The 26,505-nt window shown below is 39.6% G+C and overlaps 2 protein-coding genes across 2 annotated transcripts; both read right to left on the bottom strand.

Annotated features, from left to right (window-relative positions):
• Positions 1-2,818: 2,818 nt before the first annotated feature.
• On the bottom strand, positions 2,819-14,867 carry LOC148820862 (uncharacterized). Its single transcript, XM_088932828.1, has 12 exons — positions 14,799-14,867; positions 14,117-14,206; positions 13,239-13,328; positions 11,918-11,980; positions 10,629-10,679; positions 10,454-10,516; positions 10,286-10,339; positions 10,082-10,144; positions 9,053-9,106; positions 8,061-8,212; positions 5,942-6,051; positions 2,819-5,279 (listed from the first exon to the last, which is right to left on the bottom strand). Exons 1-12 carry the CDS (start codon positions 14,800-14,802, stop codon positions 5,156-5,158), a joined length of 918 nt encoding a protein of 305 aa, XP_088788954.1. The 5' UTR covers positions 14,803-14,867; the 3' UTR covers positions 2,819-5,155.
• Positions 14,868-17,808: 2,941 nt separating this feature from the next.
• On the bottom strand, positions 17,809-25,273 carry LOC148820863 (uncharacterized). The gene is made up of 10 exons (XM_088932841.1): positions 25,192-25,273; positions 24,569-24,663; positions 23,502-23,598; positions 22,857-22,919; positions 22,191-22,244; positions 21,633-21,695; positions 20,711-20,773; positions 20,089-20,240; positions 19,026-19,129; positions 17,809-18,205 (listed from the first exon to the last, which is right to left on the bottom strand). Exons 1-10 carry the CDS (start codon positions 25,271-25,273, stop codon positions 18,082-18,084), a joined length of 897 nt encoding a protein of 298 aa, XP_088788967.1. The 3' UTR covers positions 17,809-18,081.
• Between the last annotated feature and the right edge of the window lie 1,232 nt (positions 25,274-26,505).

The raw sequence follows: 26,505 nt of genomic DNA on the forward strand, positions 1-26,505 counted from the left end.
CAAAATCTGTAACATTTTTCTAAAATTCCAATAAATGTACTATGTTACAGAGATTTAATAAATGGTATAAGAAACTGGGCCTGTAGTTCTGGTTTAAATTGCTGCATTGGTGTTGGATACCAAAGGAGCTTCTGAACTTGACACTGGAGGCCAGTCGCAGTCACATTTACTGGATGGCTGAGCAAATGACCCAGTAAGAATGACTCCAGCGCCCACCGCTGAGGCAAAAGACTATTCACGCAAAGCTTTGTGGTCTGGGTAAGAGAAAAGAAAGATGAGGGGACAGTTTGGAATTTGAAGCCATGTTTCCTTAACACTGGTGTTGCACTGAAAAATGAACAGAACATGGCAGAAAATGGAAACAACCCAGGTGAAGCAAATCTCTGAAACAGAACACTGTGTTCAACCACTCACTGCCCTTTTGACTGTGGGCTTGCATAAAAGTTCAGATGGAGTTTTTGTGGAATAAATAGAAAAGCTGTAAGGAGTGAAAGAGCTTCAAGAGGTTCAAGAGCTTCATCAATAAACTGAAGGATAGGTTGAGTTCACAAAATGTGGTCAGTCTTTGGAACCATCTACAGAAATGGCAAGGACTTTCCTAAGTAGCTTTAGCAAGATGTGTGATAGCAGCTATTTTACACAAATAACAAAAACACAGCAACAGCATATCCTGATAAATGTGCATTTTCTTTGCAGTGAGAATGTGCAGAACAGTATAGCTTGTATGACATTGTTTGGAGTCTGACCTCCTGTTGCCTAAAGCATCCATTATCTTCTTTTGTTTAGGTGATACTGTCTAATTCAGGTATAAACAGGAAAACTGAAAGATCTATTGCACACCCTCCCTTCTGAAACAATATCTCATTATTCAGGAGACATTCTGTAAGTCTCCGCGTCAACAAACCCAAAATAGGTTTTAAAAATCTACTTAAAGGGTTTCTGTAAATTCTGAAATTCAGCTTGACTATTTCGTATACATTAAAGTGAAAAGAAGCCAAGCATTTTTGCATGTTTGCAAGCTCTACTGAAAAGGAAAGATGTGAGGTCTTAGACTGTAGCTGCCACATAAGTGTTAAACTAGCATTTGTGTACTAAGAGGGCTCCAGAGAGATGAGAGTGCTGTGTGCCCCCTGAACCCAATACAGTGCAGATATACTGTAGGTCAGGGGAAGGTCAGGGGACAGGCTGGGGAGGAAAAGTGAGAGAGGCTTTCTTCCCTGAAGTCTCAGCTTGTGACCAGAGAGCCTTGAGAACTGTGTGGGCTGGGAACAAATGGAATGATCTTTTCTCTGGTAACCCCCTTATCAAACTTTTGACTTAAGACATTCTGGAATACACTGAGATTTTTTTTTTGTGACTCTGTAAACTAGAAGAACGGATATAAACAATGTATTTGTATATAAATCCATTTTTCTGCAACGGGCCTATCTTTGTTGTATGTATTGCATTTAGTCATCTTGCACTATAAAAAATATCAGCAGTGAACTAACAAAAGCAAAATAAAATGCTAACTCATAGAACTAAGCAAAATGTCACCCATTCTCAATCTTTCTACCAATGTATTGAATATATTGGATATTGGAGACTCTTGAGTGCTGGTTACCTCAGACAGGCATTTTGCTTATCCTGTAACATAGGCAATAGACTTCAAGCCAATGGTGTTAAATGTAGCTAGTGAATAATTATATATGAACAACGAACATTTGCTTTATGTAAATGAAGAAATAAAGTGTGTGTTATTTGCAGGCTTTTTCCTGCTCCCAGTAATGACCCTCAGACTGCAGCTCTTACAAAACAAGAAATCCTGCTCCATCTTCCAGATAGCTACCTCTCCTTTTAGGGAGGGGGGACTAACTCACTTACCAACTTCAACAGAAAATGAGTTTTTTTTTTCCTATTGGCAACCTGTTCCTTTTAAACCAAAAAGACTGACATCAGGAACCTGCTAGAAACCAATGTTAATGAAAGAAACAGTGCTCATATGCCCCCACCCTTAAATAACCTGAGTACAGGTCTTCATTGACACCACCTGTCCTGAATTAACTCAAGACAAACATTCCATTGGTTATTATAAGCTATGGCCAGCAGGGATCTGTACTGTACCTGTTGTTACGATCCCTGCCTCCCGGCAACGGAGGAGGCAGAAGTAGGCGTAGCCCCTATCTATCAGTTCACCTATCAGTTTTCCCATTCACCACCACACCCCCGTCTCATCCTACTTAAACACCTGTCCTTCCCTACCTCGTTGCTCAGTATTGGTTTTCCCTTTCGAGCTTCCTGGTTGCGCTTCTTCTACTCTGTGTTCGTCTTGGCTTTCGGTTTGCGGTTTTTCCCTTTGGACTTCGGCTTTTCGGATCTCGGCTTGGATTGGTTACTTTCGCTCTGTTTTGGATTACTGGCTACCCCTGGATTCTCGGATTGCTCTACGGACTACGACCTCGGATCTCGCTCCGGCTTCGGTACTCGTTCCCCTTCGGATTTCTGGCTTCCCCTGGACACTCGGCTCGTTCCTACGGTTACGGTTTTCTTTCGGATTACGACTTGGTTTTGTTTGCTCCTGCAAGTGGGTTCACTCACTGGTTCGGTCCCGATTACCGAACTCATAACACCTGTAGCTTTCCCACTCTTTCAATCCTGGAGTAACAGAATGTAAATGGGGTTTAGGGGGTTGAGACTACTACCATATCCAATTCTATTAATAAACACTGGAAAATCCAATACATATTGTAAAACTGTTTCTGTTTTCTACACATTGCAAAGTCCTCTGGGGAAATAACCAAATTCTACAGAATGTGCAAACAATATAAGAAAAGTTTAATAGAGGTAAAAATCCACATTATTTCTATACAATGAATTATGCAGAATTATCCAATGTCCATTTTTCTTTATTTTTGGTAATGTACAGTACATAACCCTTTTGTATCCAACAAAGGAATAAGAAAGTATTATACATACAACAGAATTATTTGATTTCTTGTTAGGCTCTTTATCCCAGAGAACTGAACGTTTACAAAGTGCTGATTCATTTTCAGCTATTACACTGAGCAAACATTTTCTGAAAGCAAGCTTCCTCATTTTGTCATGCTATTGTGGTACATAAGACATTCTCTGGCATACTGTAAGAACCACAGTGTTTAATCCATGAAGTAAAGTTAAATAGTGATCTAAATAGTACATACTGTACACTGCTGTGCGAAAAGATGCAGATTTCTGCATTATTCTGCTGTTTTCGCACACTGATTTTCTTTGGAACTGCAGCAAATTGCTTGCTTAGGGCATGTTAACATGGTTTGAATCTGGACTCCCTGTCAAAGCATAGCTCTGCAAATAGGGCACTGCTCTCTTATGACAGCTGACCTCAGTCAAAGGGTTTTGAATGTTTCTCCAATAGTTCCACCATAGTTGAGCCACTGTGGTTTCTTCTGCTGTTAAAGAACACTTAGCTATGCTGCAATACTGTACATACTGTCAGGCAGTATCTGGACAGTTTCTGAAACATCTCATGACTGGCAATATTCATGACCTAACCACCTGCTTTTCTGGATAGCTTTTTCATCGGTTTTAACACCCACATGGAAGTGTGGACATGCCTGTCAGATTGTTTCAACATCCAACACCCGCCGATTATAAGTGGACAATTCTACAGCATAGTGTTACTAAGACACGGTGAAGACAAATTCAAAAAACAACAAAGCCACAGTAAAAAAACAGAACATCTTGACTTAAACTTTTTAGTTAAACTTAAAGTTTTAGAACAGTGGAGCTATGAATTCTCGATGAATTTGCTTCAAAGGACTTAAAAATGACCATTTCATGAGACAGTCACAGCTGCTGTCATCTATAAAGGCATGTAGTCTCCACCTTGAGGTGGATGTGAAGACATTTTGTGATTTTTGTGATAAGGACTGAAAAATACCCTGTATTCTACTCAATGTTACATTCAACTGTTTTTGGCTATATGCAAGACATTAAAAGACTAATGTTTGAAGCTGCTTGCTGGCAGTCCTTCCAAACACAGAAATGCTCTGGTTATTAAGGCACTTGATTTAGCTCTGATTTATATTAATGTAAACTCAGCTGAAGAAAGCAGTCCTGGGAACCTACTCTAATGCTTCTCTAAAATGAACTCTACAGCGCTACAGTTTTTAGGAAGCTAAGAATTTTAACCCTCCCCTTCCCCTTTGAAACCAATTTCTCTCTGTATACAGTTCATAAGACCATGGTTTTCATAAACTCTGGCCAATCCAGTCTACCTCTTTGCAGTACAGTACTTCAGCCATGTCTCAATTGTTGTACTGACTCTGTAAAGTGAACAGAGAAGATTTGAAGGGGTGCAGTTCCAGAAGCCTTGTTATAGGAAATGTTTTATCTGCTTCTGAAGTCAAAAATAAACCTAATAATAGAAATGCACGCTACGTCTGTACAGGGTTGCTCCAGTAGGCTGGAGTTCAAATAATGCCTGAAGCTTAAACAGTTCAAGAAGCCTTAGTCTTACAAACTATAAAGAGGGAGTTGTTTTAGGGGCGGGATTTCAAATTAGTGTCTTGAAAAAGTTTGCTCCTGAATATGACAAAGCAAAGAAGTGGAATTTCTTAAAACTATCAAGAAAATCTATCAGTGAACATAAATATGTAAGGTATTGAAAAATGATATTAAAAGCTGAAAAATATTGTGCTCAGCAGTACTTGAAAGGGATGACAGCCAGAAAAGGGTCAGTAGAAGGTGGTAAAGAGATGACTTGATCAAGGGTTTCATAATTTTATAGGGAACCTACAGTATAAGGTAATTTCTGTAAGTCGTGTTCCAGTAGGGCACAAGAGCAAGATAAAAAGCTACTGCAGTTAGAAGTCAATTCTTAACTAATCTTAGAAAACAGAGAAGTATCAGTGCATGGAATGGATAGTGGAAACACTATAATCTCTCAACAAAATCCTTCCATAGAAAAGTGACAAGTCCAGATGTGCAAATAGCCTATTTTCATCATTATAATACTGTATATAATATTGTGTGGTTATTTGGTGTTTTATATACTGTATATATCTCTAAGTCCTCTCACCTTCCTTGTTGCTGGTAGTTTTATATGTAGGCATGATGCTTTGTCAGACTCTCTCATCACACGGCAATAAAATAGCTCTTGTGTTGGCAGTCCAAGATCTTATGCCACCTTCTGACATATCCATTGCTGTGACAGGTTACAGGGTATGTCATTCAGTTTTCCATTCTTTATCTCGCCGCAGTCCTCCTCTCCTTCATTATTTGGCTCTCCAGGATTCCAGTACCTCAAAGACAGAGCGGCCTGTTACTTTTCAATATGGTCCACCTCTCACTTACAATTACTCCCAGTATCATGTGCACAGTTCACCGCCAGTTGCATTGAATTGTTGTCACTCCCAGCACTGACTTATATGACAGCTTCTCTTGCAGTGCTGCTTACTGCTTCACCAAGTATCAGTCACACTGCAGGAGAATTGCATCTGAGTTTGTTAAATTGTTGTGTTTTGATGAGGACTATTACACTACACTCTCCTTGTTTAACAAGCATTTGTATGTTAAAGAAAATGTTTTCTTGTGCTTTAGAACCTGCAGATACCAGCCATTAAAGATGACACCAGCAAGAAACAAAACACATCTACAAAAGTAATAAAAGTCACAAACAAGGTTACCAAACTTGTAACAATTTATACAGTACTATGTCCTTGCTCAGTGGCAGTTAAAGTGAAGCAGCTGTACCAGCTAAAGATCCAGGGATGTCTGCAGACTTTGTATGTGAATCCCCTTTTACATTAAGTACAGTATATTATAATAATAATGAAGCAAAAGACTTAATTGAATCCTTTTAAACCGTAGAACATAGAAAAGGAAACCCAGGGCATTAAAATAAACGGAACGTTGTGCGGTAAACAGCAGGTAGACATGTCTGTGCTGGACAGAGCCTACTTACTCATGAGAAAGGGAAGCAGGGCTCCCATCCAACCACCTCCATTCTCTCTCAGTCTGCAAGTCATTCAGCCCCACCCAGGATCTTAAAGAGATTTTGCTCCCAATGAACTTCTAGAAAAACACAAAGGTAGTTGGCAAGGAAGCGACGCAAGACACGGAGACTCAATCTGATACAGAAATGTTCAGTTTGAGCAAACACACAGTACATGTTTTACCACTCATTAACTATACCGTTCTCATTGGCCAATCAAGACAGAGTAGAGTGTCCAGAGGGCACTTCAGGAAGAATATACAGGTATAAGGCATTGCACTGTAAGGAACAGTTGTTGACAACATATTAGTAATTGAGATTAAACAACAAGCTCAAGCAGGAGCTATTGCAATGTGATGCTTATTGGACTTTTGTTTTTCATTTGTCCATTGAAATGTCACTTCATGCTGGTATTCATGGAAAAGACTTTCTGCTTTGGAAAAAAAAATAACAGGTGTGGTATGCTTAGACGTGGGGTGTTTGTGTTTTTTGATTAGAAGATTAAAAGGAGAAAGAAACAAACCAAGGAGAAATACATCAACCAAAACGAATGTCCACTGCCATTCCACTCAGCACATGTTCAGTATGCAGAACAATACTGCACTTTGTCTTTCTGACTGAGCTATATTTTTTCTTGGATTCAGAATAGATCACTTGGTGTTTCAGAGTGATGCATCAACAGAAGAAATTGAAGAGTCACATGGATAATGATTTTTGCCAGGCAGCAAATAAAGAGCATGCAAACCAAAAACTGACCAAAATTGTTTTTGAAAAAGGATTTTATAATGATACAAAGTCTAGCTATTCTAGCTGTTCTTAATATTATCAGGATGCTGACATGTGAGAAGACAAATGTTATCACCCTGTAGCCTAATGTCAGAAGCCAGGCTGGTCCTGGTCAGTACTGGAATAGTCAGACAAAGAGGAAATCCAAGTTGCAGCTGTAAGTGGTGTTGCTGGACCATGCTGGCATTCTCCTGTCTGTACCAGAATTTCCAGTCTAATGTCCCAATATGGTGATAGGGAACACTGTGCTGTGTAACAGGGGTTCTTAATCCCGGCCCTGCAGGCCCTCACGCCTGCTGTTCTCATTCCGCCTAAGGTTAACTAACTAACTGAAGCCTTGATTGAACTCATACTGTAAGTGTTGCTTGATTGGAACATTTCCAAGTTTTTGATCTGCTCCAAAGTTAGGAATTTACTTAGGAAATGCTGTCGTTAGATGATGGCCCCTAACACATTTAAGAGCTGAAAACAATTCAACAGTTCAATTTATTCCCATTATTTAGACATTTAAGGGTTTGGTTGCATAGCAGAGCCTGGCTGGAACAAAAACCAGCAGGTGAGTGACCGGCAGGACCAGGACTGGGAACTCATTCTGTAGGAGAGGCTGTTCTTCGATGCAAACCATGAGCCATGGTCTTGACTCTTTGGACATGAAAGATCCCCTGGCACTCTTCCTAATGGTGTTGACCCTGTTGTCCTGGCAAAACTCTACTCTAGGACTATACAATCTGGCCCCCTAACTGTTACGATCGTCATCCCTCCTCTAGATGGCACTCCAACCCTTTTGTGTTAGTTTCATTATCACATTCACCTGCCTCTTGTTCCGTCCTTTATTTAAACCTGGTGTCCTGGAAGCTCAGGGCTCTGTATTGGAATATGGAAGCCCGGAGGTCGTCTAGCATCCTACATCCGCGGCTTGAGGGCATAGGCTTCCTAACGGCGTCCTGACCAAGCTGAGTCCAGGGCTCAGAGCACCTGGCCTCGTCACTCTGTTTTGAATTTCCCTGGTCCTGTTCCTGATCCAGTTCCTGGTTTTAATGGTGTGTTGTGGATGGATCTCCTGGCACTTGAACCCTGTACTGTGCCCCAGTTTCTTGTTTTGGACTTTCCTCATTTGGACTTGTTCGCCTACACTCCCCCATACACCTGGATCACTGTCTGCATCATCCCCTGTTCGCCATCCCTTCCATTCCTATCCATGTTTTTTCCAGTCACTTCCAGATTTTACCGTCTGCATAGGGTCCTAAACTACACACTTTACGGGAGTCAGGACTGGCTCCCGTTACTCTAACTGGTCACTTACCAGTTCATCCATAGTCTTAATCATGGCCAGCTGAGAGTCCTGGCTGATGCAGTACTGTTTAGCTTCTTCCCAGGTCCTCTGACCCTTGGAGAAATAGTAACAGTAATGCCTGAATATGTTCCAGTCACAGGGACAGGGCTTCTCGTCACACACTGAAGATGAAGAGCAAGAAATGTGAAAAAGAGAAAAAATCCAGTTATTAGTAGTATGAGAGATTGGAGTAGGGTTTGCATTGTAAAAAGGAGGATCAAATTAAGGAATTGACAAAAGTTCTTTTTTTAGTTATTCTGTTTAAATGGACAATTTTTAACTTGAAATAATTGAATGTGATTGGTAAGTATGCCTGACTTAATCTGAACTTTAGTGGTCTCCAGCATTAGATTGCTTGTTCTATACACATTTCAGATCATTTTCACGTTTATTCTTTCTGTTTTGAGCTTTTCAGGTGATATACAGTACTGTGCCACACTATTTGTAGTCTCTTACAACATGAAATCGAATGTGGAAACATACTGTAACCTTTTAAAAAGGACAGAATAGCATAAGAATGGTTACAAATGAGAGTACTGCAGATCACTCAGCCCATTTATCCCATTTGTTAGCTAATTGATCCAAACCACTGGATAGCTTGTTCCAGACCCCCACAACCCTTTGCATACAGAAGTGCTCCCTGCTCTGGGTTGAGAATACACTTTCATGTAGCTGTAACCTCTGATTTGTCTTGGATTCCCAGAACAGTAAAAATAAAATCATGCCAAAACAGTAAGTACAATTTTATATGGAACCTATAAGACCCCAATAACTACAAACTAAATTTTAGATGGACATCAGGGTATTTGCAGAAACTGATTACGAGTCAATGGTTTCTCAGTGATACTACAAAACACTTTGTTACACAGAGAATTAATGGACTGAAAGACAAATTGTAGCAATACTTTTGTCACTCAACATTTCAGTGTGAATAGAACTAAAATACTAGATCAACTACTAACCTTTAGTCTTTAGTGAAGAAAGATCATTCAAAATACTTGTGGTGGACTGGGATACTAAAAGAAACAGAACAGAAAATTGCAAACATAATATATATATATAGTGTATGTCATATATCATGGACTTATTGATGTCGTTGTCCGAGTCTTTCAAGTTGAATTCCTCCAAGTGTTAAAGCTTTACACTACGTGAGACATACAGTAGCAATTGTAGTGCTTGGCCTGTCAGATTCAGCTAAACTTTGGCATTCTGATCAAACAAAACAAAAAAAAATAATTATTTAACAAAAAATACACATTATTGAAAGAATAAAACAGAGTAAAATCCATTAATTTTTCCAACTGGCTTTAAAGACACTCACAGAATAAATCAAAGAAGCCATGTCACCCTGCAATTCACATCTGGCAGCCTACTGAAGCTCAGCAGGTGTGAGCCTGGCTGGATGTGAGACCTCCTGGGAAAACTAAGGTTGCTGCTGGAAGAGGTGTTAGTGGGGCCAACAGGGGGTTCTCACCCTGCAGTCTGTGTGGGTCCTAATGCCCCAGTATAGTGAGTATAGTGACAGGAACACTATACTGTAAAAAGGTGCTGTGCTTCAGATGGTACAGTATGTAAAACTGAGGTCCTGACTCTCTGTGGTCATTAAAAATCCTAGGGCGTTTCTCAAAAAGAGTAGGGGGGTAACCCCGGAGTCCTGGCCAAGTTTCCCATTGGCCTTTACCAATCATGGCCTTCTAATAACCCCATCTATAAATTGGCTTCATCACTTTGCTCTCCTCCCCACTGATACTTGATGTGTCGTGAGAGGACTGGAGCACTATGGTTGCTGTTGCATCATCCAGGTTGGGCTGCACATTGGTGGTGGTGGAGGGGAGTCCCCATTACCTGTAAAGCGCTTTGAGTGGAGTGTCCAGAAAAGTGCTATATAAGCATAAGCTATTATTATTATTATTATTATTATTATTAATAATAATAATAATAATGATAATAATAATAATAAAGATTATCAGATGTTTTATTCAAGTACTAACCATTATTCTTTAGAAGTGAAAGGTCATTTTTATTTCTCTGGACATCTGAGGAGATCTGTGAAACTGGAAAACAGCACAAAGGGGAAAAAAAGAAAAATGTAATCTTCCTTTGGCACAGCAGGGTAGCATTTTTAAAAGAATTACTCAGCTCTATTTTAAGGTGGAATAAAAAAATCCCCCTTACTTAAATTATTGAGTACTGACCTTGTTTAAACTGCTCTAGCTCCATAGAGCTCTGTTTCAATGCAAGCTGGGAATCTGCAGAGAGGAAATTCTAGTGAAGCAAGTATTTCTGAATTCTAGTGAAGCAAGTATTTTTGAATTCCCCACCCTGTCCTGCACACTTACTGTACATCAAATGAGAAAACTGACCTTGAAGTTTGAGGTGACTGAGATCCAACTGGACTGTCTGTAGTTTCACAGAGATTTCAGAGTCTAAACACCATGAAGAAAAATGACACGAAGAATGTCAAGAACATACTGTATCCCCTCAGCTGCTCACACTGCAGAATCCTTGTTCGTTTCTAGTGGTCGCAAAGAAGCTTACTTTGAGTCTTGAGTTGAGATTCCAGTTTGCTCAGCTTCGATTCCGGAGAGTCTAAAACAAATAAAAAGACGCTGAATTCAGGAATACCTGGCTGGAATTGCACTCCATGTATATTATTTGCAAAATTATTCAGACAGAGAAGAATCTGAACATAAAATGCAAACAACATGACAGCATCCCACCCCATGTGTATCCCATAGCACTGTCATGTCAGATGCTTGTGTCTAGTTCACTGTGCTAGGTGGCCAGCAGACTTACTGTATATCCATCCATTTTCCAACCACTTTATGTAGTTAAAGACAATCCATTGCAGGGCACATATGCAGACACAGACACAATTATGCACACATTCACATCGCAGCCAGTTTTCCCAAAAGCCAATTATCCTACAAGTATGTATTTGCACTGTGGGAGGAAACCCAAGCAAACATGGGCAGAACATACAAACTCCACACAGTTTACACCACAGGTCTGAAACCAGGGCCCCAGTGCTGCAAGGCAGCAGTGCCAACCACCTCAATGCCCCTCATTCAGACATAAGTTCTACAAATGTGTAAGTTGTGATATACTGTGCTAAAACATCACAATAAATAATACATATACTGGCTGGTGAAGGTTACTCAGTGTGACAGAGTGCAACCAGACATTATGCTTCAACAAGAGTTCAGTTTAAAGTACTCTGTACTGGTGCATTTGATATTTTATATACTACAGACATACCTAATTAAGCCTGCTTGAGAATAAACATTTCAACCTGTTACCAATTAATTAATTGATTGTCTAATTATTACCCAGTGAGTCTCTTTGCAATAGAAATAGGTCTTTTGGCGGCCTCTAGTGGCAGGTCTGCTGCTACTGCAGTCATTGGTTTGCCTGATTAAATGAGAGGTTCTACTGTAGCATAGGGTTTCGGAGCAGGGAGCAGGCCGCATAGAGTTTTATAGGACAGAGTAGGATGTCCTAATATGGACGCTGTACTGGCCTGCACAGATCACCATCCACCAGCAGTGAATCTGAAGCTCTGAGCAACTATTAATTGGACCGCCATCTGACAGATGTACTTCATGGTTCACAACTGGAAGATAATGATTATTGAAGCCCATGGCTGTAGAGCGGGTAATAGAGCAGTCAGTTCTACCTTCAGGAATTGGCTAGTTTGAAAGTCAAATGGGTCAAATGGGTTCAGATGCAGGGTGAACACATTGCAAAACCACTATTCTCATGTTAAAAGATATTAATCTACCCTCTATTTTTTCCCAGGGAATACCGCTTTTAAAGGACAGACTTGCCTTGTGATTTGAACAGGGAAACATCTGAATCCAGCTTCTTTATCTCTATAGTGATTTGGTGATCTACAAGCAGCAATGAGAAAGATAATTACAGAAATAATACTAAATTTACTCAAGGAACAGAAATTATTAAACACTACTAGAACACAGAACAGATGTTTTGGAAAAATTCACTGTTTTATTAAACCTTTGTGTAGCGCTGGGTGAAGGCTCATATTTTTGGTATGGTAAAGCCAGAGATTCATTTATTTCTGTTTTAAGTGAGAGTGTATTTTTCTGTTATGCCTGCAAAAGATAAGTTAAAGCTAAAACTCTGTGCTCTTCTAACCATCGACAATAACTGTGTCTGTTTGAGACTTGGTTTTCTGGCAAGCTTTTCAGATGTGAGGGAATGATACAGAGACATTGATCACCACACCACAAGGACAAGGAACAGTGCACAGAAACTAATATAAGAAGAAAAATGCAAATCATACAATTTGAAAATTTCCAAGAAAGCTCCATTTAGTCTTCAGGCAAGATTAATTGAACCCTTTTCAGTAAGGTTGTGCTTCCGTGAGTTTAAAAACTTCTTCATTAATCTTTCAATACAACAATACAATCAAACAAGATTGCATTGCAGAAAAACCACATAGCAAAATAGAAGTTCACACAAACTTATCAGGGCCACTGATACTGAGCTACATCTACAGGTACATAAAGTCCTTGTCAGCTCACCTTGGTATCTTCCTTTATGTTTAACTGACCTCTCTCTCCCTAAAGGTCTTATCTGTGCCTTCAGCTGGACTTTTTGCTACTGTAAGTAATCATGTACCTGTAATATAATTTCCATAAAAGGCTGTAAATGACTATACATGTTGTTGTATCGTGTTGTGGTCATGAAGGAGTTAGTTTTAGTCTTTAGTCATGTAAAATGTTACCAGGTGTTCCATCCATCCATTTTCTAACAGCTTCTTCCAATTCAGGGTTATACGGGAGTCAGATCCTCTCCCAGCATGCAACGGGTGTAAGGTGGGTAGGGTACACCCTGAATGGGACTCCAGTCCATTGCAGAGTGCACATAGAAAAAGACACGCACACACTCACACCACGGCTCATTTTCCCAGGGGTCAACTAGCCTACCAGCATGCCTTTGGACTGAGGTAGAAAGCAAAAGCAGAGGAAACCTACACAAACACAGGGAGAACATACAAAGTCCACATACAAAGATAGTACATCAGGAATTACCAACCACAGTGCCAACCACTGCACCACCATACCATCTTACTGTCAACAATTGAAGTCAAATTAAATCTCAGCATTTGAAAAAAATTACACTTACACTTGGTGATTCCCAGAATAAATCCAATAAGGAGTAATCCAAAACAGAGGGCTGCCAGAGTATACATAATGTATTGCATCCTTCTGAATCCTAAATCCAGAAAATGTACAAACATTTACAATCAGACATTATTTGCTTGCTTGTTACTTGTCTTTGATCAAATGAGTTGCTTTTTCACTCGGGTTTGTTGCATCCAACCATGGTTCTCTATAAAAAAATACCTTGTGCTTAATTTTCTTTTCCTCCTTGCTTCAGTCAGTGCTACTTTATAAATAAATATAAATTATATAAATTAAATATATAAATCACAATAATTTATATATTTAATATATACTTAAATTAATAAAATATATAAATTAAATATAAAAAAATAATATTTTGATTTGAATCCTAGAGCCCTTTTGTGAGTTTGAACCAAACCTCTGTGGTGTAATTAAAAGAAACTACAACTCTTCTATTTTGATGAAGAAGTTTTCTTACAGCATTGGACTTGAAAAAACCCCAAGATGAAATAGAAATCTCAAAGTTCGTATTATCAAAAAATGATCACGTTCCTGAATTGTTGCAATTCATGACAAGACAAGGTAATTCCTTTAGTGAGCCAGAAGGTGACACTCTGTCTCTTTGAGTTTAGAGACTTGAAATGTGTTTCCTTGTTAGAGGTGCCTTGTTTTACAATGAGACATGAAAAAACAGTCCCAAATTACTGTACCTTTTTAGTTTGTCCAGCTAATTAAAATCTCACTGCTGTACACATCCAACGACAGTGTATTGAAAACATTAATTAAACATTAATTTAAAGATAGCTGGCCATCTATACCATACATCTCACGTGAATACAGTATATGCAATAAAAGTTGTAAATTAGGTACCCGAACCATTTCTCTTGTTTTTTAGATCTTCTTCAAACACAAAGTTTGGTATTATCATCTCCTTGTCTGTGTCGTTCATTCCACAATTAAATGTAGCTGAAACAGAAAAAACAAAAAAAAGTAAGATATCATTAACAACAAGTGGTTTGTGAAAAATTTCATGTGAATCAGAGTATTACCACCTAACCAAACTGTTTCTGTATTTGTATTACTTGTGTTAGGTTTCTACTGTTGTTTCTGTTCATGATTAGGTGAGGTGCATGATTACATGACTCTCGATTAGTGAAATTTTCTCCAGCCAATGACATATATTCTCATCTCCTCTATTCTGTGTTTCAGCCTTTCCTCCTATAGGAGATGGCAGCCATTCAGGGAAATATAAACCCACTTTTATCACTTTAGCATTGAGATCAACGTTTTAATGGTAAACCAACTTGCATGCAATTCTGAGATCATTTGTAGCAGAATTTATACCATCCCAGAAAACATTTGTTCTCAGACTGCTGATGACAAGAAAAACCTAAGATGGTCCTTAGAACTATTTTTATTTGCACGTTTGTACAAATCCTGGCTTTCTTCAATTTGCACTGCCAAGACAGAAGAAACAGAAAATCCTGCATATCAAAGCGGTCATTCAAAGTGTAACTGCACTAAACTCAAGAAGAAGAGGTGAGCAAGTGTGACATACCCATGTCAGCTTTGCTGCAAGCTTCTCTGTCTTAAAGTCCCAATAGATCAGCACACCACAGCACAACACATGCTTATGTAAATAATCCTGATATAAAGCTGGTGTTTGAAAGGACTGTCAGCTGGCATTCCTTTATACTGCTGGCTGTCATTAGGGGAATTATGTGAGACAGGTCGGTGTCAGTGCAGGACTTACTACCGCCTTTGGTGTATTTTATTGTTTTATTTGGAAAAAAAATGCTATTCTTGCTTAAACAGGAAAAGAAAGCTGTTTCCTGAAGTTAAACTTTCAGTGTTTTTTTGGCAATTAACCAATACCTTGTGAATGAAAACACTGTAACAGTCCTGCATCTCGGTCCCTTAACCCATAGATCTACAGTATGGTACTGTATGTAATGCACACTATATACAGACATGCTAGCCTCCTGTCATTTGTATCCATTCTTTGTGTGTGTATTTCAACAAATCAGGAAATAAGAGCTTCTATGGTTCTTTATTTATTCGCACACAGCTAGAGTATATAATAATGCGTATATGTGATCATTATTGTCCGCTTAGGCGTATCATGACATCAATGTATCAAACTGTCACCAGGCTCCAGGCCTCTTGGGGCCAAGGCTTAGCTTCCTGTTACTGACTTCTACCAGTTGCAGATCATGTGCTGGACGGGTGTTGTTTAAGGGGGGCTGAAAGAGCCGAGATCTCTGGGGGCCAGGGTCAGACTGTGTAGTGGGAGGTCTTGGTCCAGCCTGGGGTTACCTCTTTTGTAACATCACGCATCTCATGCAGCAGAGACCAGGGGCAATGGTCTGCTTTGTAAAAGGGTCGCCACACAGACGTGAACAGTGAAGTTTCTCCTTCTTTCCCAATGGAAAACATACACTCATAAGCACTATCCTTTACACCTACTGTAAGAATTCTGATTTCTGGACTTTTTCCATGTCAGTTTGTGCTTTGGTACGGATGCAAGGAGTCACAGCATAGTCCAGTGATGGTCAGAGATGAGTTTAATTATAACAAAAATGGCCACTTCCGGAGATCACTGAAGGAGACACACATGAGGTGTATTTCCCACAGTTCCCCAAATTGTAATAGTGTTACAGAGGGATTTATAGTCAGAGTACAGTCATGTTATTCCCATGAATGACGATTTAAGAGTCCATATTCTACTTATGGTCCAGCGGCTGTTCTTGATGACGTTATCCTGCCTTTCAGCTACTGTATTTCTGTGGTGTCACGTACAACAGCAGGTGTCTGTTCAAAATTATCTCAAGCCAAGCCAGGAACAATGACTACAGGCCAGATCCAGTTTTCTACACTTTATATCCCAGGTTTGCTTATCAGACTGCTTTATCACAGGTATTGTATGTGTATTTTTTCCTCATTCTATGGTCTGTTTGTGTGGTCTGTGTAAGTACTTTAGGACAGTGGTTTTCAATCAAGCTCCAGGGGACTTGCTGGGGCAGGACTGGAACAGTACAGTATGTGTTGGTTTTCATTTCAATGGCAGTTTACATCAGCAGGTCCAACCAATGTCTTTAATTCATCCACTTGCTTGTTTTGACTTTTATGTCTTGTTTTGAGTTCTAGTGTGCGATGCCCTGACGGGCTCCAGTGCACCTGCACCAAATTCCATTCCACATTCCACATTCCACATGTGGAAGGAGCTCGTCAGGACCATCTCAAGTGAGATCAGGCTGGGTCTATCAACCTCATTAAAGGGAACATCACAGACTATTTCAGCCCTGAGGGATCCCTCCTCAGGGTCCAGATATTGAGTTTCAGTAGTGCGTCGTCGTCGTCGTCTCCTCCTCCTCCTCCTCCTCCTCCGGATTGCTCCAGGACTTCTCCCATTTGGGTTTTCCCCATTACCTCATTAATTATTTAATAAATCCATCTAATCTCCACTGCTGAAACTACTCTGGCAATCATTATATTGCTGTGCCCTAATTTTCATCTGTGGGTGCGGCATAACATAGTGTACTTGTTTTTGCACTCAGGTCTGAGTTTTACGAATACAATTCAATGGAATTCCCGACTTCAAGTGTTATGGTTTAGCATTCAGAGCTTTAAACTGACTGTCCTCAACTTTAACTCTGTCTAAAGAGCTCTTGATACTGTTGGTCATTGATACATGGTGCTTTGACACAGGTGGGACTGATAATGTATAAATATTCCCACAATTAGCTAATTTCTCTTCATAAGTAATTATGGATATAATTAATCTGGCAGTTGGGAGTCTTATTCAATGTTTTATGAATTTAAAAATCTGCCTTTAAAACGAAAATATAAATCGGTTAGCCTGATTAAGAACTTTTTTTACAGGGAGCCACTGTTTTAAGAGAGAATGGTATGCTGAATTATACTGAATCAGTAAAAGAAAATAATTAGGAAATGTTGTTTTCTCCTGAGTGATATGCCAAATAGTGTTTTGTCCATTTGATATATTGCTCAGGAAATGTGACTGCCTGATCTTGAAAAATGCTGACATTATTAAATATGCATTACTGGAAAGGCACAATCTCAAATAAAATGCAAACTGGCATGTTTTTAAAGGCAAATATTTATCTTGTGGTAGAAAGGAAAGATGTGTCCTCTGGGTGAGTATGAATTAAATGGCTGAAAAGCAGTATGCACTCTAAGGGTAGATATACTCAAGAAGTTGTCTTGATTATAGCTATATATATAATCAAGAAGGATAGTGATTATAGTCTTTCTGTTAATGGTGTTGGTATGCAGTTTGGCAGGTAACTCCTGGGTGTTACGACATATTTTGATTTTCTTTTAAGATAAGCCATGCAAGCTCTACGACACTGACTTTAATACATTTGGAAGTTTTTAAGTCTTCTTTCTGAATGTGTTTGAGGAAGGGTAATCAATATTACACATGAATGTACTGAGTGGTATGCTCACAGAACGCAGTATATTGACAGAAACAACAAGGACATGATCACATAAAAGACTTTGAGGGTTTTTAGCTCATAGCCAACAACCAATTTCCAATCAGATATGAACCTTGAACTTGTATTTATTCAATTCCTGTTAAAAATGACACTTAAAAGCTTTTGCTAACATTAAAAGCAGAACAAAAAAAATGTCAATCAAAAAACAATACACTATTTAAAGCACAAAATGGGATATCATATAATGTAGATCTTCAAGCAATTTTCTACAGAGTTCACTAGAGCAGAGTTCACTAGAGTTCATGATGCAAGTGAATGCATGGTGCTAAACTCAGTTGTAAAATAGAAAGTACAAACAGAATCACCTAATAATTTGCAGTGTTATGGTGCTCTTTGGCAAATCCAGTGCTGTTTGAAGGAACAGGGCATATCATTGAGTCTGCCATTCTTTATCTCCCCACAGTCTTCCTTTCCATGATCATTTGGTTCTCCAGGAAGCCAAAACCTTAAAGACAGAAAAGTCTGTTACTCTTCAGGATTTCCCTCTCATTGAGTTAGTCTCACTATCATGTGCACAGTTCATCCTGAGTTGGGCTTCAACACCTGTCTCTTAGATACTCTCCCAGCAATTAGTCACATAACCCCTCCCCCAGCAGCAATGAATTCTGTTGAGCCAAAGTGTTGGCCACCCACCGCAAGAGAATTCAATGCTGTTGGGTTTCAATGAGAAGATTCCACTCTCATCGATGGGGAGTATAAGGGATTTAGTGAAGGAATATCCATGGAATCCGTGGAATAAACACCCACTGATGTTTTGAGAACTGGAGCTGTGCTGTGATAAACCAACCAACCCTGTGCTTTATATTTTGATGGAACTCAGCGAAGGTTAAAAACAGGCAGTTCCAATAGAAATGAATAAGAAATGAATGGTATCTAGCAGGTTTTACTTATTTTCACAACTCAGCTGCTAAAGATCTGGGAAGGAGCGGGATTGTAACCTACAGATCCTGAGCTTGGGAGTTGACCTTCACAACCCTCAGTGCTTTGAGTTTTGTAATGGGTCAGGTTTTTAAAAGTTTTTAATAATTGGGGAACCAAAGATGCTTAGAATTCCTGAACGACTGTGGATCTGAAGGACTTACCCATTAGCGGACTTACCCATTTTCTGCAGAGATCTTTTTAAACTAAGGCACCAAGGCCCACAGAGTTGAAGTAAAGTCAATCTATGCTTTGGCATAGGACGAACTGAAAACTTGCAGTGACTAAGGAACAGAATGTCGTAAGTCAAAGTCAGGTTTAAGAGGATAGTCCCTCTCAGCACTTACGTTTTGGTAACGGAGCTGCCATCCAGCCACTTCCAGTCATTTTCCCTCTGTAAGTCATTCAGTCCCACCCAGTGATTTAACCTGATAGTTCCTTCAATGAATTGCTGGAAACAACAGTCATTGATGAAGAATCATATGGATTTTAGTCTTAAACTTGAAATAAAAACAAAATAAGCAAATAAACTGTTGTAAAAATGATACTTTAAAAATAGTTTACAAAACATTGTCTTTCAAACAAGGGCTTATTGCCTGAGTAAGAAAGTGCACTCATTTGTCAAATGTGTAAACCAGATGGATCTTTAAGATGCAGTGGTAACTCTAGTGGACAGATTTTTCGAAAAACTTGTAAAAACTTGTTAAAACTAAAAACCATTTCTGGAAAATGTCTTCCGAACTGTCCTTTAAACTCCCTAATCAAGAAGGATTTTGTTGACATTCTTGTAACAAAGTTTAAATTGTCTGTACTTGTCAGGTCCTTGTGTTGTTCTATAATACAACGGTAAATACTGTAGAAAGTATTTATAAAAGTTATTTTTTAGCCAGGAGTGTTCAAAGACATCACTAATCTTAATGCAGCAGCAACTCATTTAGAATGCAAAACCATGTATTTTTAACACATCAGCAACTTTATTATGAAGTTAAGCCTGCGTTGAAATTTATTAGCTGCCAACGCTGTAAAGAATGTCCAATCCTGACTATGAGGGGGGTGTTGAAATCCTCAAGGTTTTAATCCAACACAGCTTTTAATAGCTAAATCACAAGGTGGCTTTCTTAAATGGACAAGTATGACAGCATCCCTCAGCTCTTGAGGTGCTGCTGTTTTAAAAAGACCTAAAAAACCTGCAGACGCAGCCTTCCACCAGGGCCAGGATAGGACACCCCAGCCTTAGGGTCTGCATGGCTCTAGGGCCCTTGTGGGCCTATGTAGGTTAAAAACACCCAGCAGATTACAACTTGAAATTCTGTAAAAGCATTGAGAATGAGGGCTTTGACACCACTTTGAAAACTTGAGCGGTGTAACAGCTGAATCGGTACAGCTGGTAGCATGGCAGCTGTCTCTCACCAGCTCAGCTTCACTCTTAATCATGGTGAGCTCCGAGTCCTGGTTGAGACAGTACTGTTTCGCTTCCTCCCAGGTCCTGTATCCCTTGGAGAAGTAGTAACAATAGCCACCGAAGTGCCTCCAGCCACAGGGGCAGAGTTTGTCATCCCAAGCTGAAGATTGACAGACAAAAACAGGAAAACACAGCAGGCTTTAACACATCTGGCAACTGACAGCAGATTCCCCCTTGCAAAAAAGGAGGATTGATTGCTATAGTTCAAGGAATGTCCATTCTTCATGTTGTACATCAAAGCATGGAGTGCTTCTGTGATGGAGATTTTGGCACAATGCATTAGGAAGTTCCTTTCCCTACCCACTTCTAGGGGATAATTCATTCTGTTAGAAAATTCCAGGTGAACAGACTTTTCAGAGAGCAGTTGTTCCACAACAGCTACTGCAGTTAGTTTGGCAAGCCAACATTTAGATAAAGAAAGGAATTATGAAGCACTTCAGGATTTTCAATGAGTAAAAATAATATGAAAGTATGAAGGTAACTTCAAAGATTCCTTAAGAAGAGTGACTCTAATTTTCTATTATTTCATGAATAAAGAATGAGCACAGTAATTCAAACTGTTGCACTAACCTTTACCCTTTAGAGAAGACAACTCATCTTTATTATTTTGGACCTCTGTGGAAATCCGAGAGACTGAAAAAAGGACATAACAGATGAGGTTGAAATCTGCTGAACACATAGACAGTACATTTTAACAGTTGTGTGGTTGTCAGACCCTTCATGATTGTGTCACTGTGTCTTTTCCACAGTGACATAGTTTTGCATTGCTAATGCTATTAAGTCAAGAGCAGCTTAAGTGGACTATTGTAAGTATATTTCTTTGGAAAGTATTGACAATTCAAATTGAAACTTAATTAAAATCTTCTAATTGTTTAGCTTTTTAAAATCCAGGTAGTGACAGAAGTACAATTCTAATCCTCTCAATATTTTAATAAGGTAATATTTATCCCTGGTTTATTATTACTATATATCTTTAATCTTTCCATTCAACACTCCCCCTCCCAATTCTTCCCATATCAGATTAAAAAAAAGTTATGCCATGTTTTTAACTTCAGCACCATGGAAGAAAAGTCAGTATCTGGAAATGTCACTGAGGTCCAAAGGGACTACCCGTGGGGAACAGGAGAGCGGAAAAAGACCCATATGTGTAGCGGCGAGACGGGAAAAAGGCCCGGGCTCATAAGTGCAAAGAGTTCAGGATTGCCGTATAGAAACCTATGCCCTCAGGGAGCGGATGTGGGGCGCCCTGGTGCTAGGCGGGTCTCAGGACATCCGAACGTCAATGCTGAGCCAGGACGGAATGCAAGACCCGGAAATATATAGGCCCAGGGAAAGAGAGGGACAGGAAGGACAGCAGACCGGAAACTAGGGACAGGACAGAGAAGGAGCGCCCTCTGGCTGCAGAGGGTGTGACAGGAAAAATAAAACTCACGGTGAATGCAGAAAGAGTCCAGTCTGTACTCTTGGGCTAACTATGCGCGTGGAGACTGACCTTTGCTTTGTAGCTTGGAGATCTCCCCTTCTACCTTCTTCTTGTCTAAGGCTGCATGAGAGGCTAGGGATATGTACAGTATAAGTGGACACTCATTCACACCTCATTTCAATTAAAAGGCATAATTACAGTGATATTGTTCTTTGCTTAATCAAAGCTTGAATTTCTGCTTAGCAGATTAATTTTCCTCTGGTCAAGGAAATCAAATGAGAAGCTGAACTTGGTATGACCTTGTCATGTCAACTGACATTGTCAGAGCTCCATTTCAAGCTCATGATCTCCTGAGGACATGCTACAAAGTTAAAATTTAATGCGCTGAACAGGCTGCGTGCGATTCAGTCCTGGCAAACATTGTCAACGCTAGTTTGGATGCTTGAGGGTGACCTGATCGATCACCCTCGATCAATCAAGATAATTTCACCTGGAGCAAACGCCTTTCAAACTTTGAAATTTGTTGTGGTGTTTAATATATAGTGTAGCATTAAAGTTAGGGTTAGAGGTTATCGTCCAAATGGCGGACACCAGATGACCCCCATAAGAAAAGATGCACAAACTGACCTTGATTCTCCATCTGCTGCTCTAAGCTGACTAACTGCAATGAAAGCTGAGCAGCTGCAAAAATAAAAATACCATAGTCCAATCAGGAAACAGGCCCTGCACTACACACCAGCCTCAAAAAACAGACCTTCAATTTTAAGGTAAGCAAAATTGGATTTGATTGCATTGCATTACATACAGTACAATACATATCCCTTCTGTGTTATGTTTGTATATAATTGTCAATATCTATGGTCCTATTGTGAATTAGGATACCATGTATACTGATTTCAACACATAAACAGAAAGTTCAATACATTACTCCTCCTTGGTAGCTAGTAAAGGTATTTGGATATGGTAATATGGCACACTCTGGCACATTCACTCTTGTCTTCCACTCTTTTCAGTTTTTTAAATGTATAGTGTTCTGTGTCTTCCTCCACCATCACTGAGTTCTGTGTTCATTCCTGTGATGCAATGGTAGAAGGAAAATAAAACAGGGAAAGAGGAGGCCAGTATGTGTTTCTTTAGTTGTCTACCTACTGTACAACACGAAACAGGAGAGTCTTGAAGCTGCAGTCTAAATAAAAGAATAAAAGACAGACTGTCTCACTGCTGGACTCACTGCTTCAATGTGAGTCTCCAGAGGAGATCCACCTTCATCATGTTCTAAGAAATTAAACTGACCTTGCAGTCTGAACTGGGCAACGTCCTTGTCCACCTCCTTTACCTCTGAAGACATCTGAAGGTCTGAAAGTCAGAATTATTTTTACAGGTCTTTGTGAGACACTCCCAGAAACTCGACTTTGTGTACGCCTCCCTGCCTTACTATTGGAACTTGAATTGTAGATTTTATTGGTTTACAGTATGTGGTACATATGAGACACCCTCAGCTCCACTTCCTGGACAGTGGATAACTAAGCCAAAGCAACAATTAGATTTAATCTAGATTTTAGAGGGGGATTAACCATCACTTTTGTAACTTCCACAGTGCGCTGAGCCCTTTAACACTCATGTACTGTGTAGGTCCTAGGGTTTGTTTTACATCGAACATTGATAATTGCAGTTTTAACCAGGATTCTTTCAGCCCCTTGGAATATGGTAATGTGGCTGCTGGAATTCTGATGTGGAGCAGAGCTTCAGAGATAATGTCTCATCTTATCGTCTAAAGGAGGGCATGTTTGTTTAATATACAGAACAAAACAACTTCATACCGTACAATACAAAGAGCAACCGGAAGGCACTGGGGATAGGTAAATCAGGATTTTGGATTATTTTCAGTGGAAAATGAGAATATGCTAATTCTATGGCCTGTTTTGGCAGGATTCTTACACTTTGTTGCTCCCAAAGCAAATCCAAAGACTAGCATCCCAATACAGAGGATCCCAAGTGTGTACACAATGTACTGCATCTTCTTGAGTCCTGGGACCAAAAAAGAAAACAAAAGAAAAAAGACACATAGACATCGTGACAAATTCAGCTGATGCTTGCTCATTTTCTCATTGCAACTAATTAGCTTGTGCACTTGTTTTCAAGTCATTCCATGTGTTCTCTCCACCCACAGCTCCTTGTGATAAAAGCGGTTCTCTTCCTTCCTCCTATTCTCAATGTTGTGCTTAATTTCTTGTTTCTCTTTCCTGTGTTGGAACCTGTTATAATTGAAGGGGCAGAGTGAGTCATGTATACCACCTCTCCAACTCCATTGTACAACCTTTTGACTGTATATTTGGCCACTGGTGAACATAAAGAAAGTCCCTCGCATATCTTTGTCATATTTCTGTCTTTATAACTAACGAGGCTTGGTATCAAATCTCAAGTAGAACAATTTGAGGAAGATGATTCATATTGATTCCTGCAGTATGATGCAGTACATTAGTACCCAGTATATTGCTGGGTAAGTCACTTTAAGTAAAAGTGTCAGCCAAATGAATTAATAATAAAAGTATAGATTGCATAGATTGTAAACCTGATTATGGTCATAGTCTTTAACTAAGCTTTATTTTATAATAATATGGGACTTTTACACAAGAACAGCAAAGGGGAGAAGTACCTCAGGACCTCTGTTGTTTCTAGTAAGGATAAGGGCTTTTTCCATTTCTCATTTAAAAGGAGCATAGAGCTCCCTGACTTTATATTCCTGTATATCTTTGGCATCCCCATTGCTGGTCATAAGAAGAGGAGGTCAAATCTGTTAGAACTAGCCAAATTAGCAGCTATTTTCACTGCTTGCATAAGGTACTTTTAATTTTCCACTAACAGTACATTATTTATTGGGCACATAAAACATTTTCATCTAGTTGATTTCCTGCTATTTACAAAGTCTAACCCATAAATGTAACTATAAAGATATCAAATGTGCTAGAATATGGCAAGAAAAGATCCCAAGCTGGTACTGTACCATTCTTCTGCTTTTGACTGAGGTCTTCTTCCCAGTTAAATCTTTGTGTGATCATCTCCTGCTCAATGGTGCTCATTCCATAATTAAACGTTTGAGCTGCAATGGGACGATGAGATATGTACAATTATATCCGGAACTGTGATTACAAGTGATAACATTTGACGACTCTTCCAATATGACTTTGAAGTATGCTGGGTTCTGTTTATTTAAAACAAACTGGTGTGTTTGTTCAAGCCCTGTCACCTTTCTCCTTTGGTGTTTTTTCTCCTAACTTCCACAAAGTTCCACTAAGTTTTGTGTCTGTTGCCCTGCCTTTAAGAGATTTTGAATGGTGTTGGTCCTGACCTCTTAACCCCCTTTATGCCACTATTCCCAGTACAAGGGACCAATGTCCCTTAAGCTACTGTATTTTATAACATCATGGATTCCAGATCCTCAGGACCAAACCTGGGAGCCCTTATGAAGACAGCAGTCCAGCTTTGCCCATCTGAGCTCATGGTACTGAGCCTTAAAGCGATGTATCTCACAGATTGGAAAGAATGCACACACAATCACAGCCTTGCATTAAGACACTCAGACGTCAAAGATATTGAAAAGTCTATGCAATTATAAAATAAAACATACCTGGGAATGGTTGCTGCTGACAAATATTCTGTATTTCATTCTGAATGGTGGAGATGTTCCCATAAATACTCTCTTGTGCCATAATTGCACTCCCTTTCAGTATTGGGTCCTTGTTTGCTACTGTAGCTCAATTCTGGAGCGTAATGGCAAAGCGATCTTTACAGCTGGGTGAGTTTCCATTTCTAGTCATATGCATGAATATAAATAGTCACAGTAGATTATTTTACATCATAGCAAGTAGGCACGGTTCTGCATCACTACCTCTTTGTTCACACACATTATGTTTTTATAAAAACAAAGTCTGATTTTTAAAACTCTGTTTGATATTTTCTTTGCACCATTTCAATGCGCTACGGCAAGAGTTGCCAGTCCTGATTTTAAACAGCATTAGGTTTAATAGTTGGACTAAATCAATTTTTTTAAACACTTGGACAAAACAAAATAGTTTTTTAGGAAAATCAATATTAGGAAAAGTGCAGGTCCAGGTAATGTATGTGGTAGGGTCCTACAATCTTGTGCAGATCAGCTTTGCAATATTTTTAGTTTTCTCTTCCAGATGTCCTTAAACTTACAGATCATTCCCTCTCTGTGGAAGAAATTCCTATTCCTAAAACTGCCAAGCCTAGTGGCCTTAACAGCTACAACCCCGTAGGCCTCACATCTCTCCCAATGAAAACTGTTGAGAGAATAGTGAAGTAACACATCACAAAGAGCACACAAGCCCTCATCGACCCCCTGCAGTTTACACACAGGGAACGGAGGGGAGTAGACGATGCAATACACACACTGTTAAATCTGGTCTATCAACATCTGGACCAACCAGGGACCTTTGTAAGGCTTTTATTTGCTAACTTCTCCTCTGCTTTCAACAGAATACAACCACTGTTGCTTGAAGAGAAACTCTCAAAGTACTTCAATCTGAATGAGAACTTGATAAGGGGGGTGCTAGGCTTCCTAACTAACAGGTCTCAACAGGTCAAATTGGGGAAGTGCTTATCTGACATTCGCTACACATCAATTGGATCACCACAGGGCTGTGTAGTCTGCTGTCCCCTATGCTGTACATTTTGTACACTAATGATTGCATAAGCAAACACACAAATAGACATCCCATTAAGTTTGCTGATGACACAGCCCTGGTCAGTTTATTAAAGGACATGGTGTCACGAACAGTTCTTTCCGGGCCCTATGCGGACGACACGATCCAGAATAGTGAAGACACAAGGGGAAAAAATGGTCATGCAGGAAAAGGGTCTGGAGACGGGGGGCGTGTCCATGCAGTGCAGGTGTCCAGGGGAAGTGAATCCAGGCGAA

This window comes from Atractosteus spatula, chromosome 14 (genome assembly GCF_055471065.1).
Source record: "Atractosteus spatula isolate fAtrSpa1 chromosome 14, fAtrSpa1.hap1, whole genome shotgun sequence".
Lineage (NCBI taxonomy): Eukaryota > Metazoa > Chordata > Actinopteri > Semionotiformes > Lepisosteidae > Atractosteus > Atractosteus spatula.

Bases quoted from the DNA above. Each gene is read 5' to 3' on its own strand.
- LOC148820862 (XM_088932828.1), bottom strand. The intron at 8,213-9,052 runs GTTAGTAGTTGA...CTTCATCTTCAG, and splicing joins TTCTTCACTAAAGACTAAAG to TGTGTGACGAGAAGCCCTGT. The intron at 6,052-8,060 runs GTAAGTGACCAG...GTGTTTTTCTAG, and splicing joins TTAAGACTATGGATGAACTG to AAGTTCATTGGGAGCAAAAT.
- LOC148820863 (XM_088932841.1), bottom strand. From the start codon at position 25,273: ATGGCACAAGAGAGTATTTATGGGAACATCTCCACCATTCAGAATGAA. The intron at 22,920-23,501 runs GTAAGAATCCTG...TCTGACTTTCAG, and splicing joins TGCTTTGGGAGCAACAAAGT to ACCTTCAGATGTCTTCAGAG. The intron at 19,130-20,088 runs GTGAGAGACAGC...TGTTGTTTCCAG, and splicing joins TTAAGAGTGAAGCTGAGCTG to CAATTCATTGAAGGAACTAT.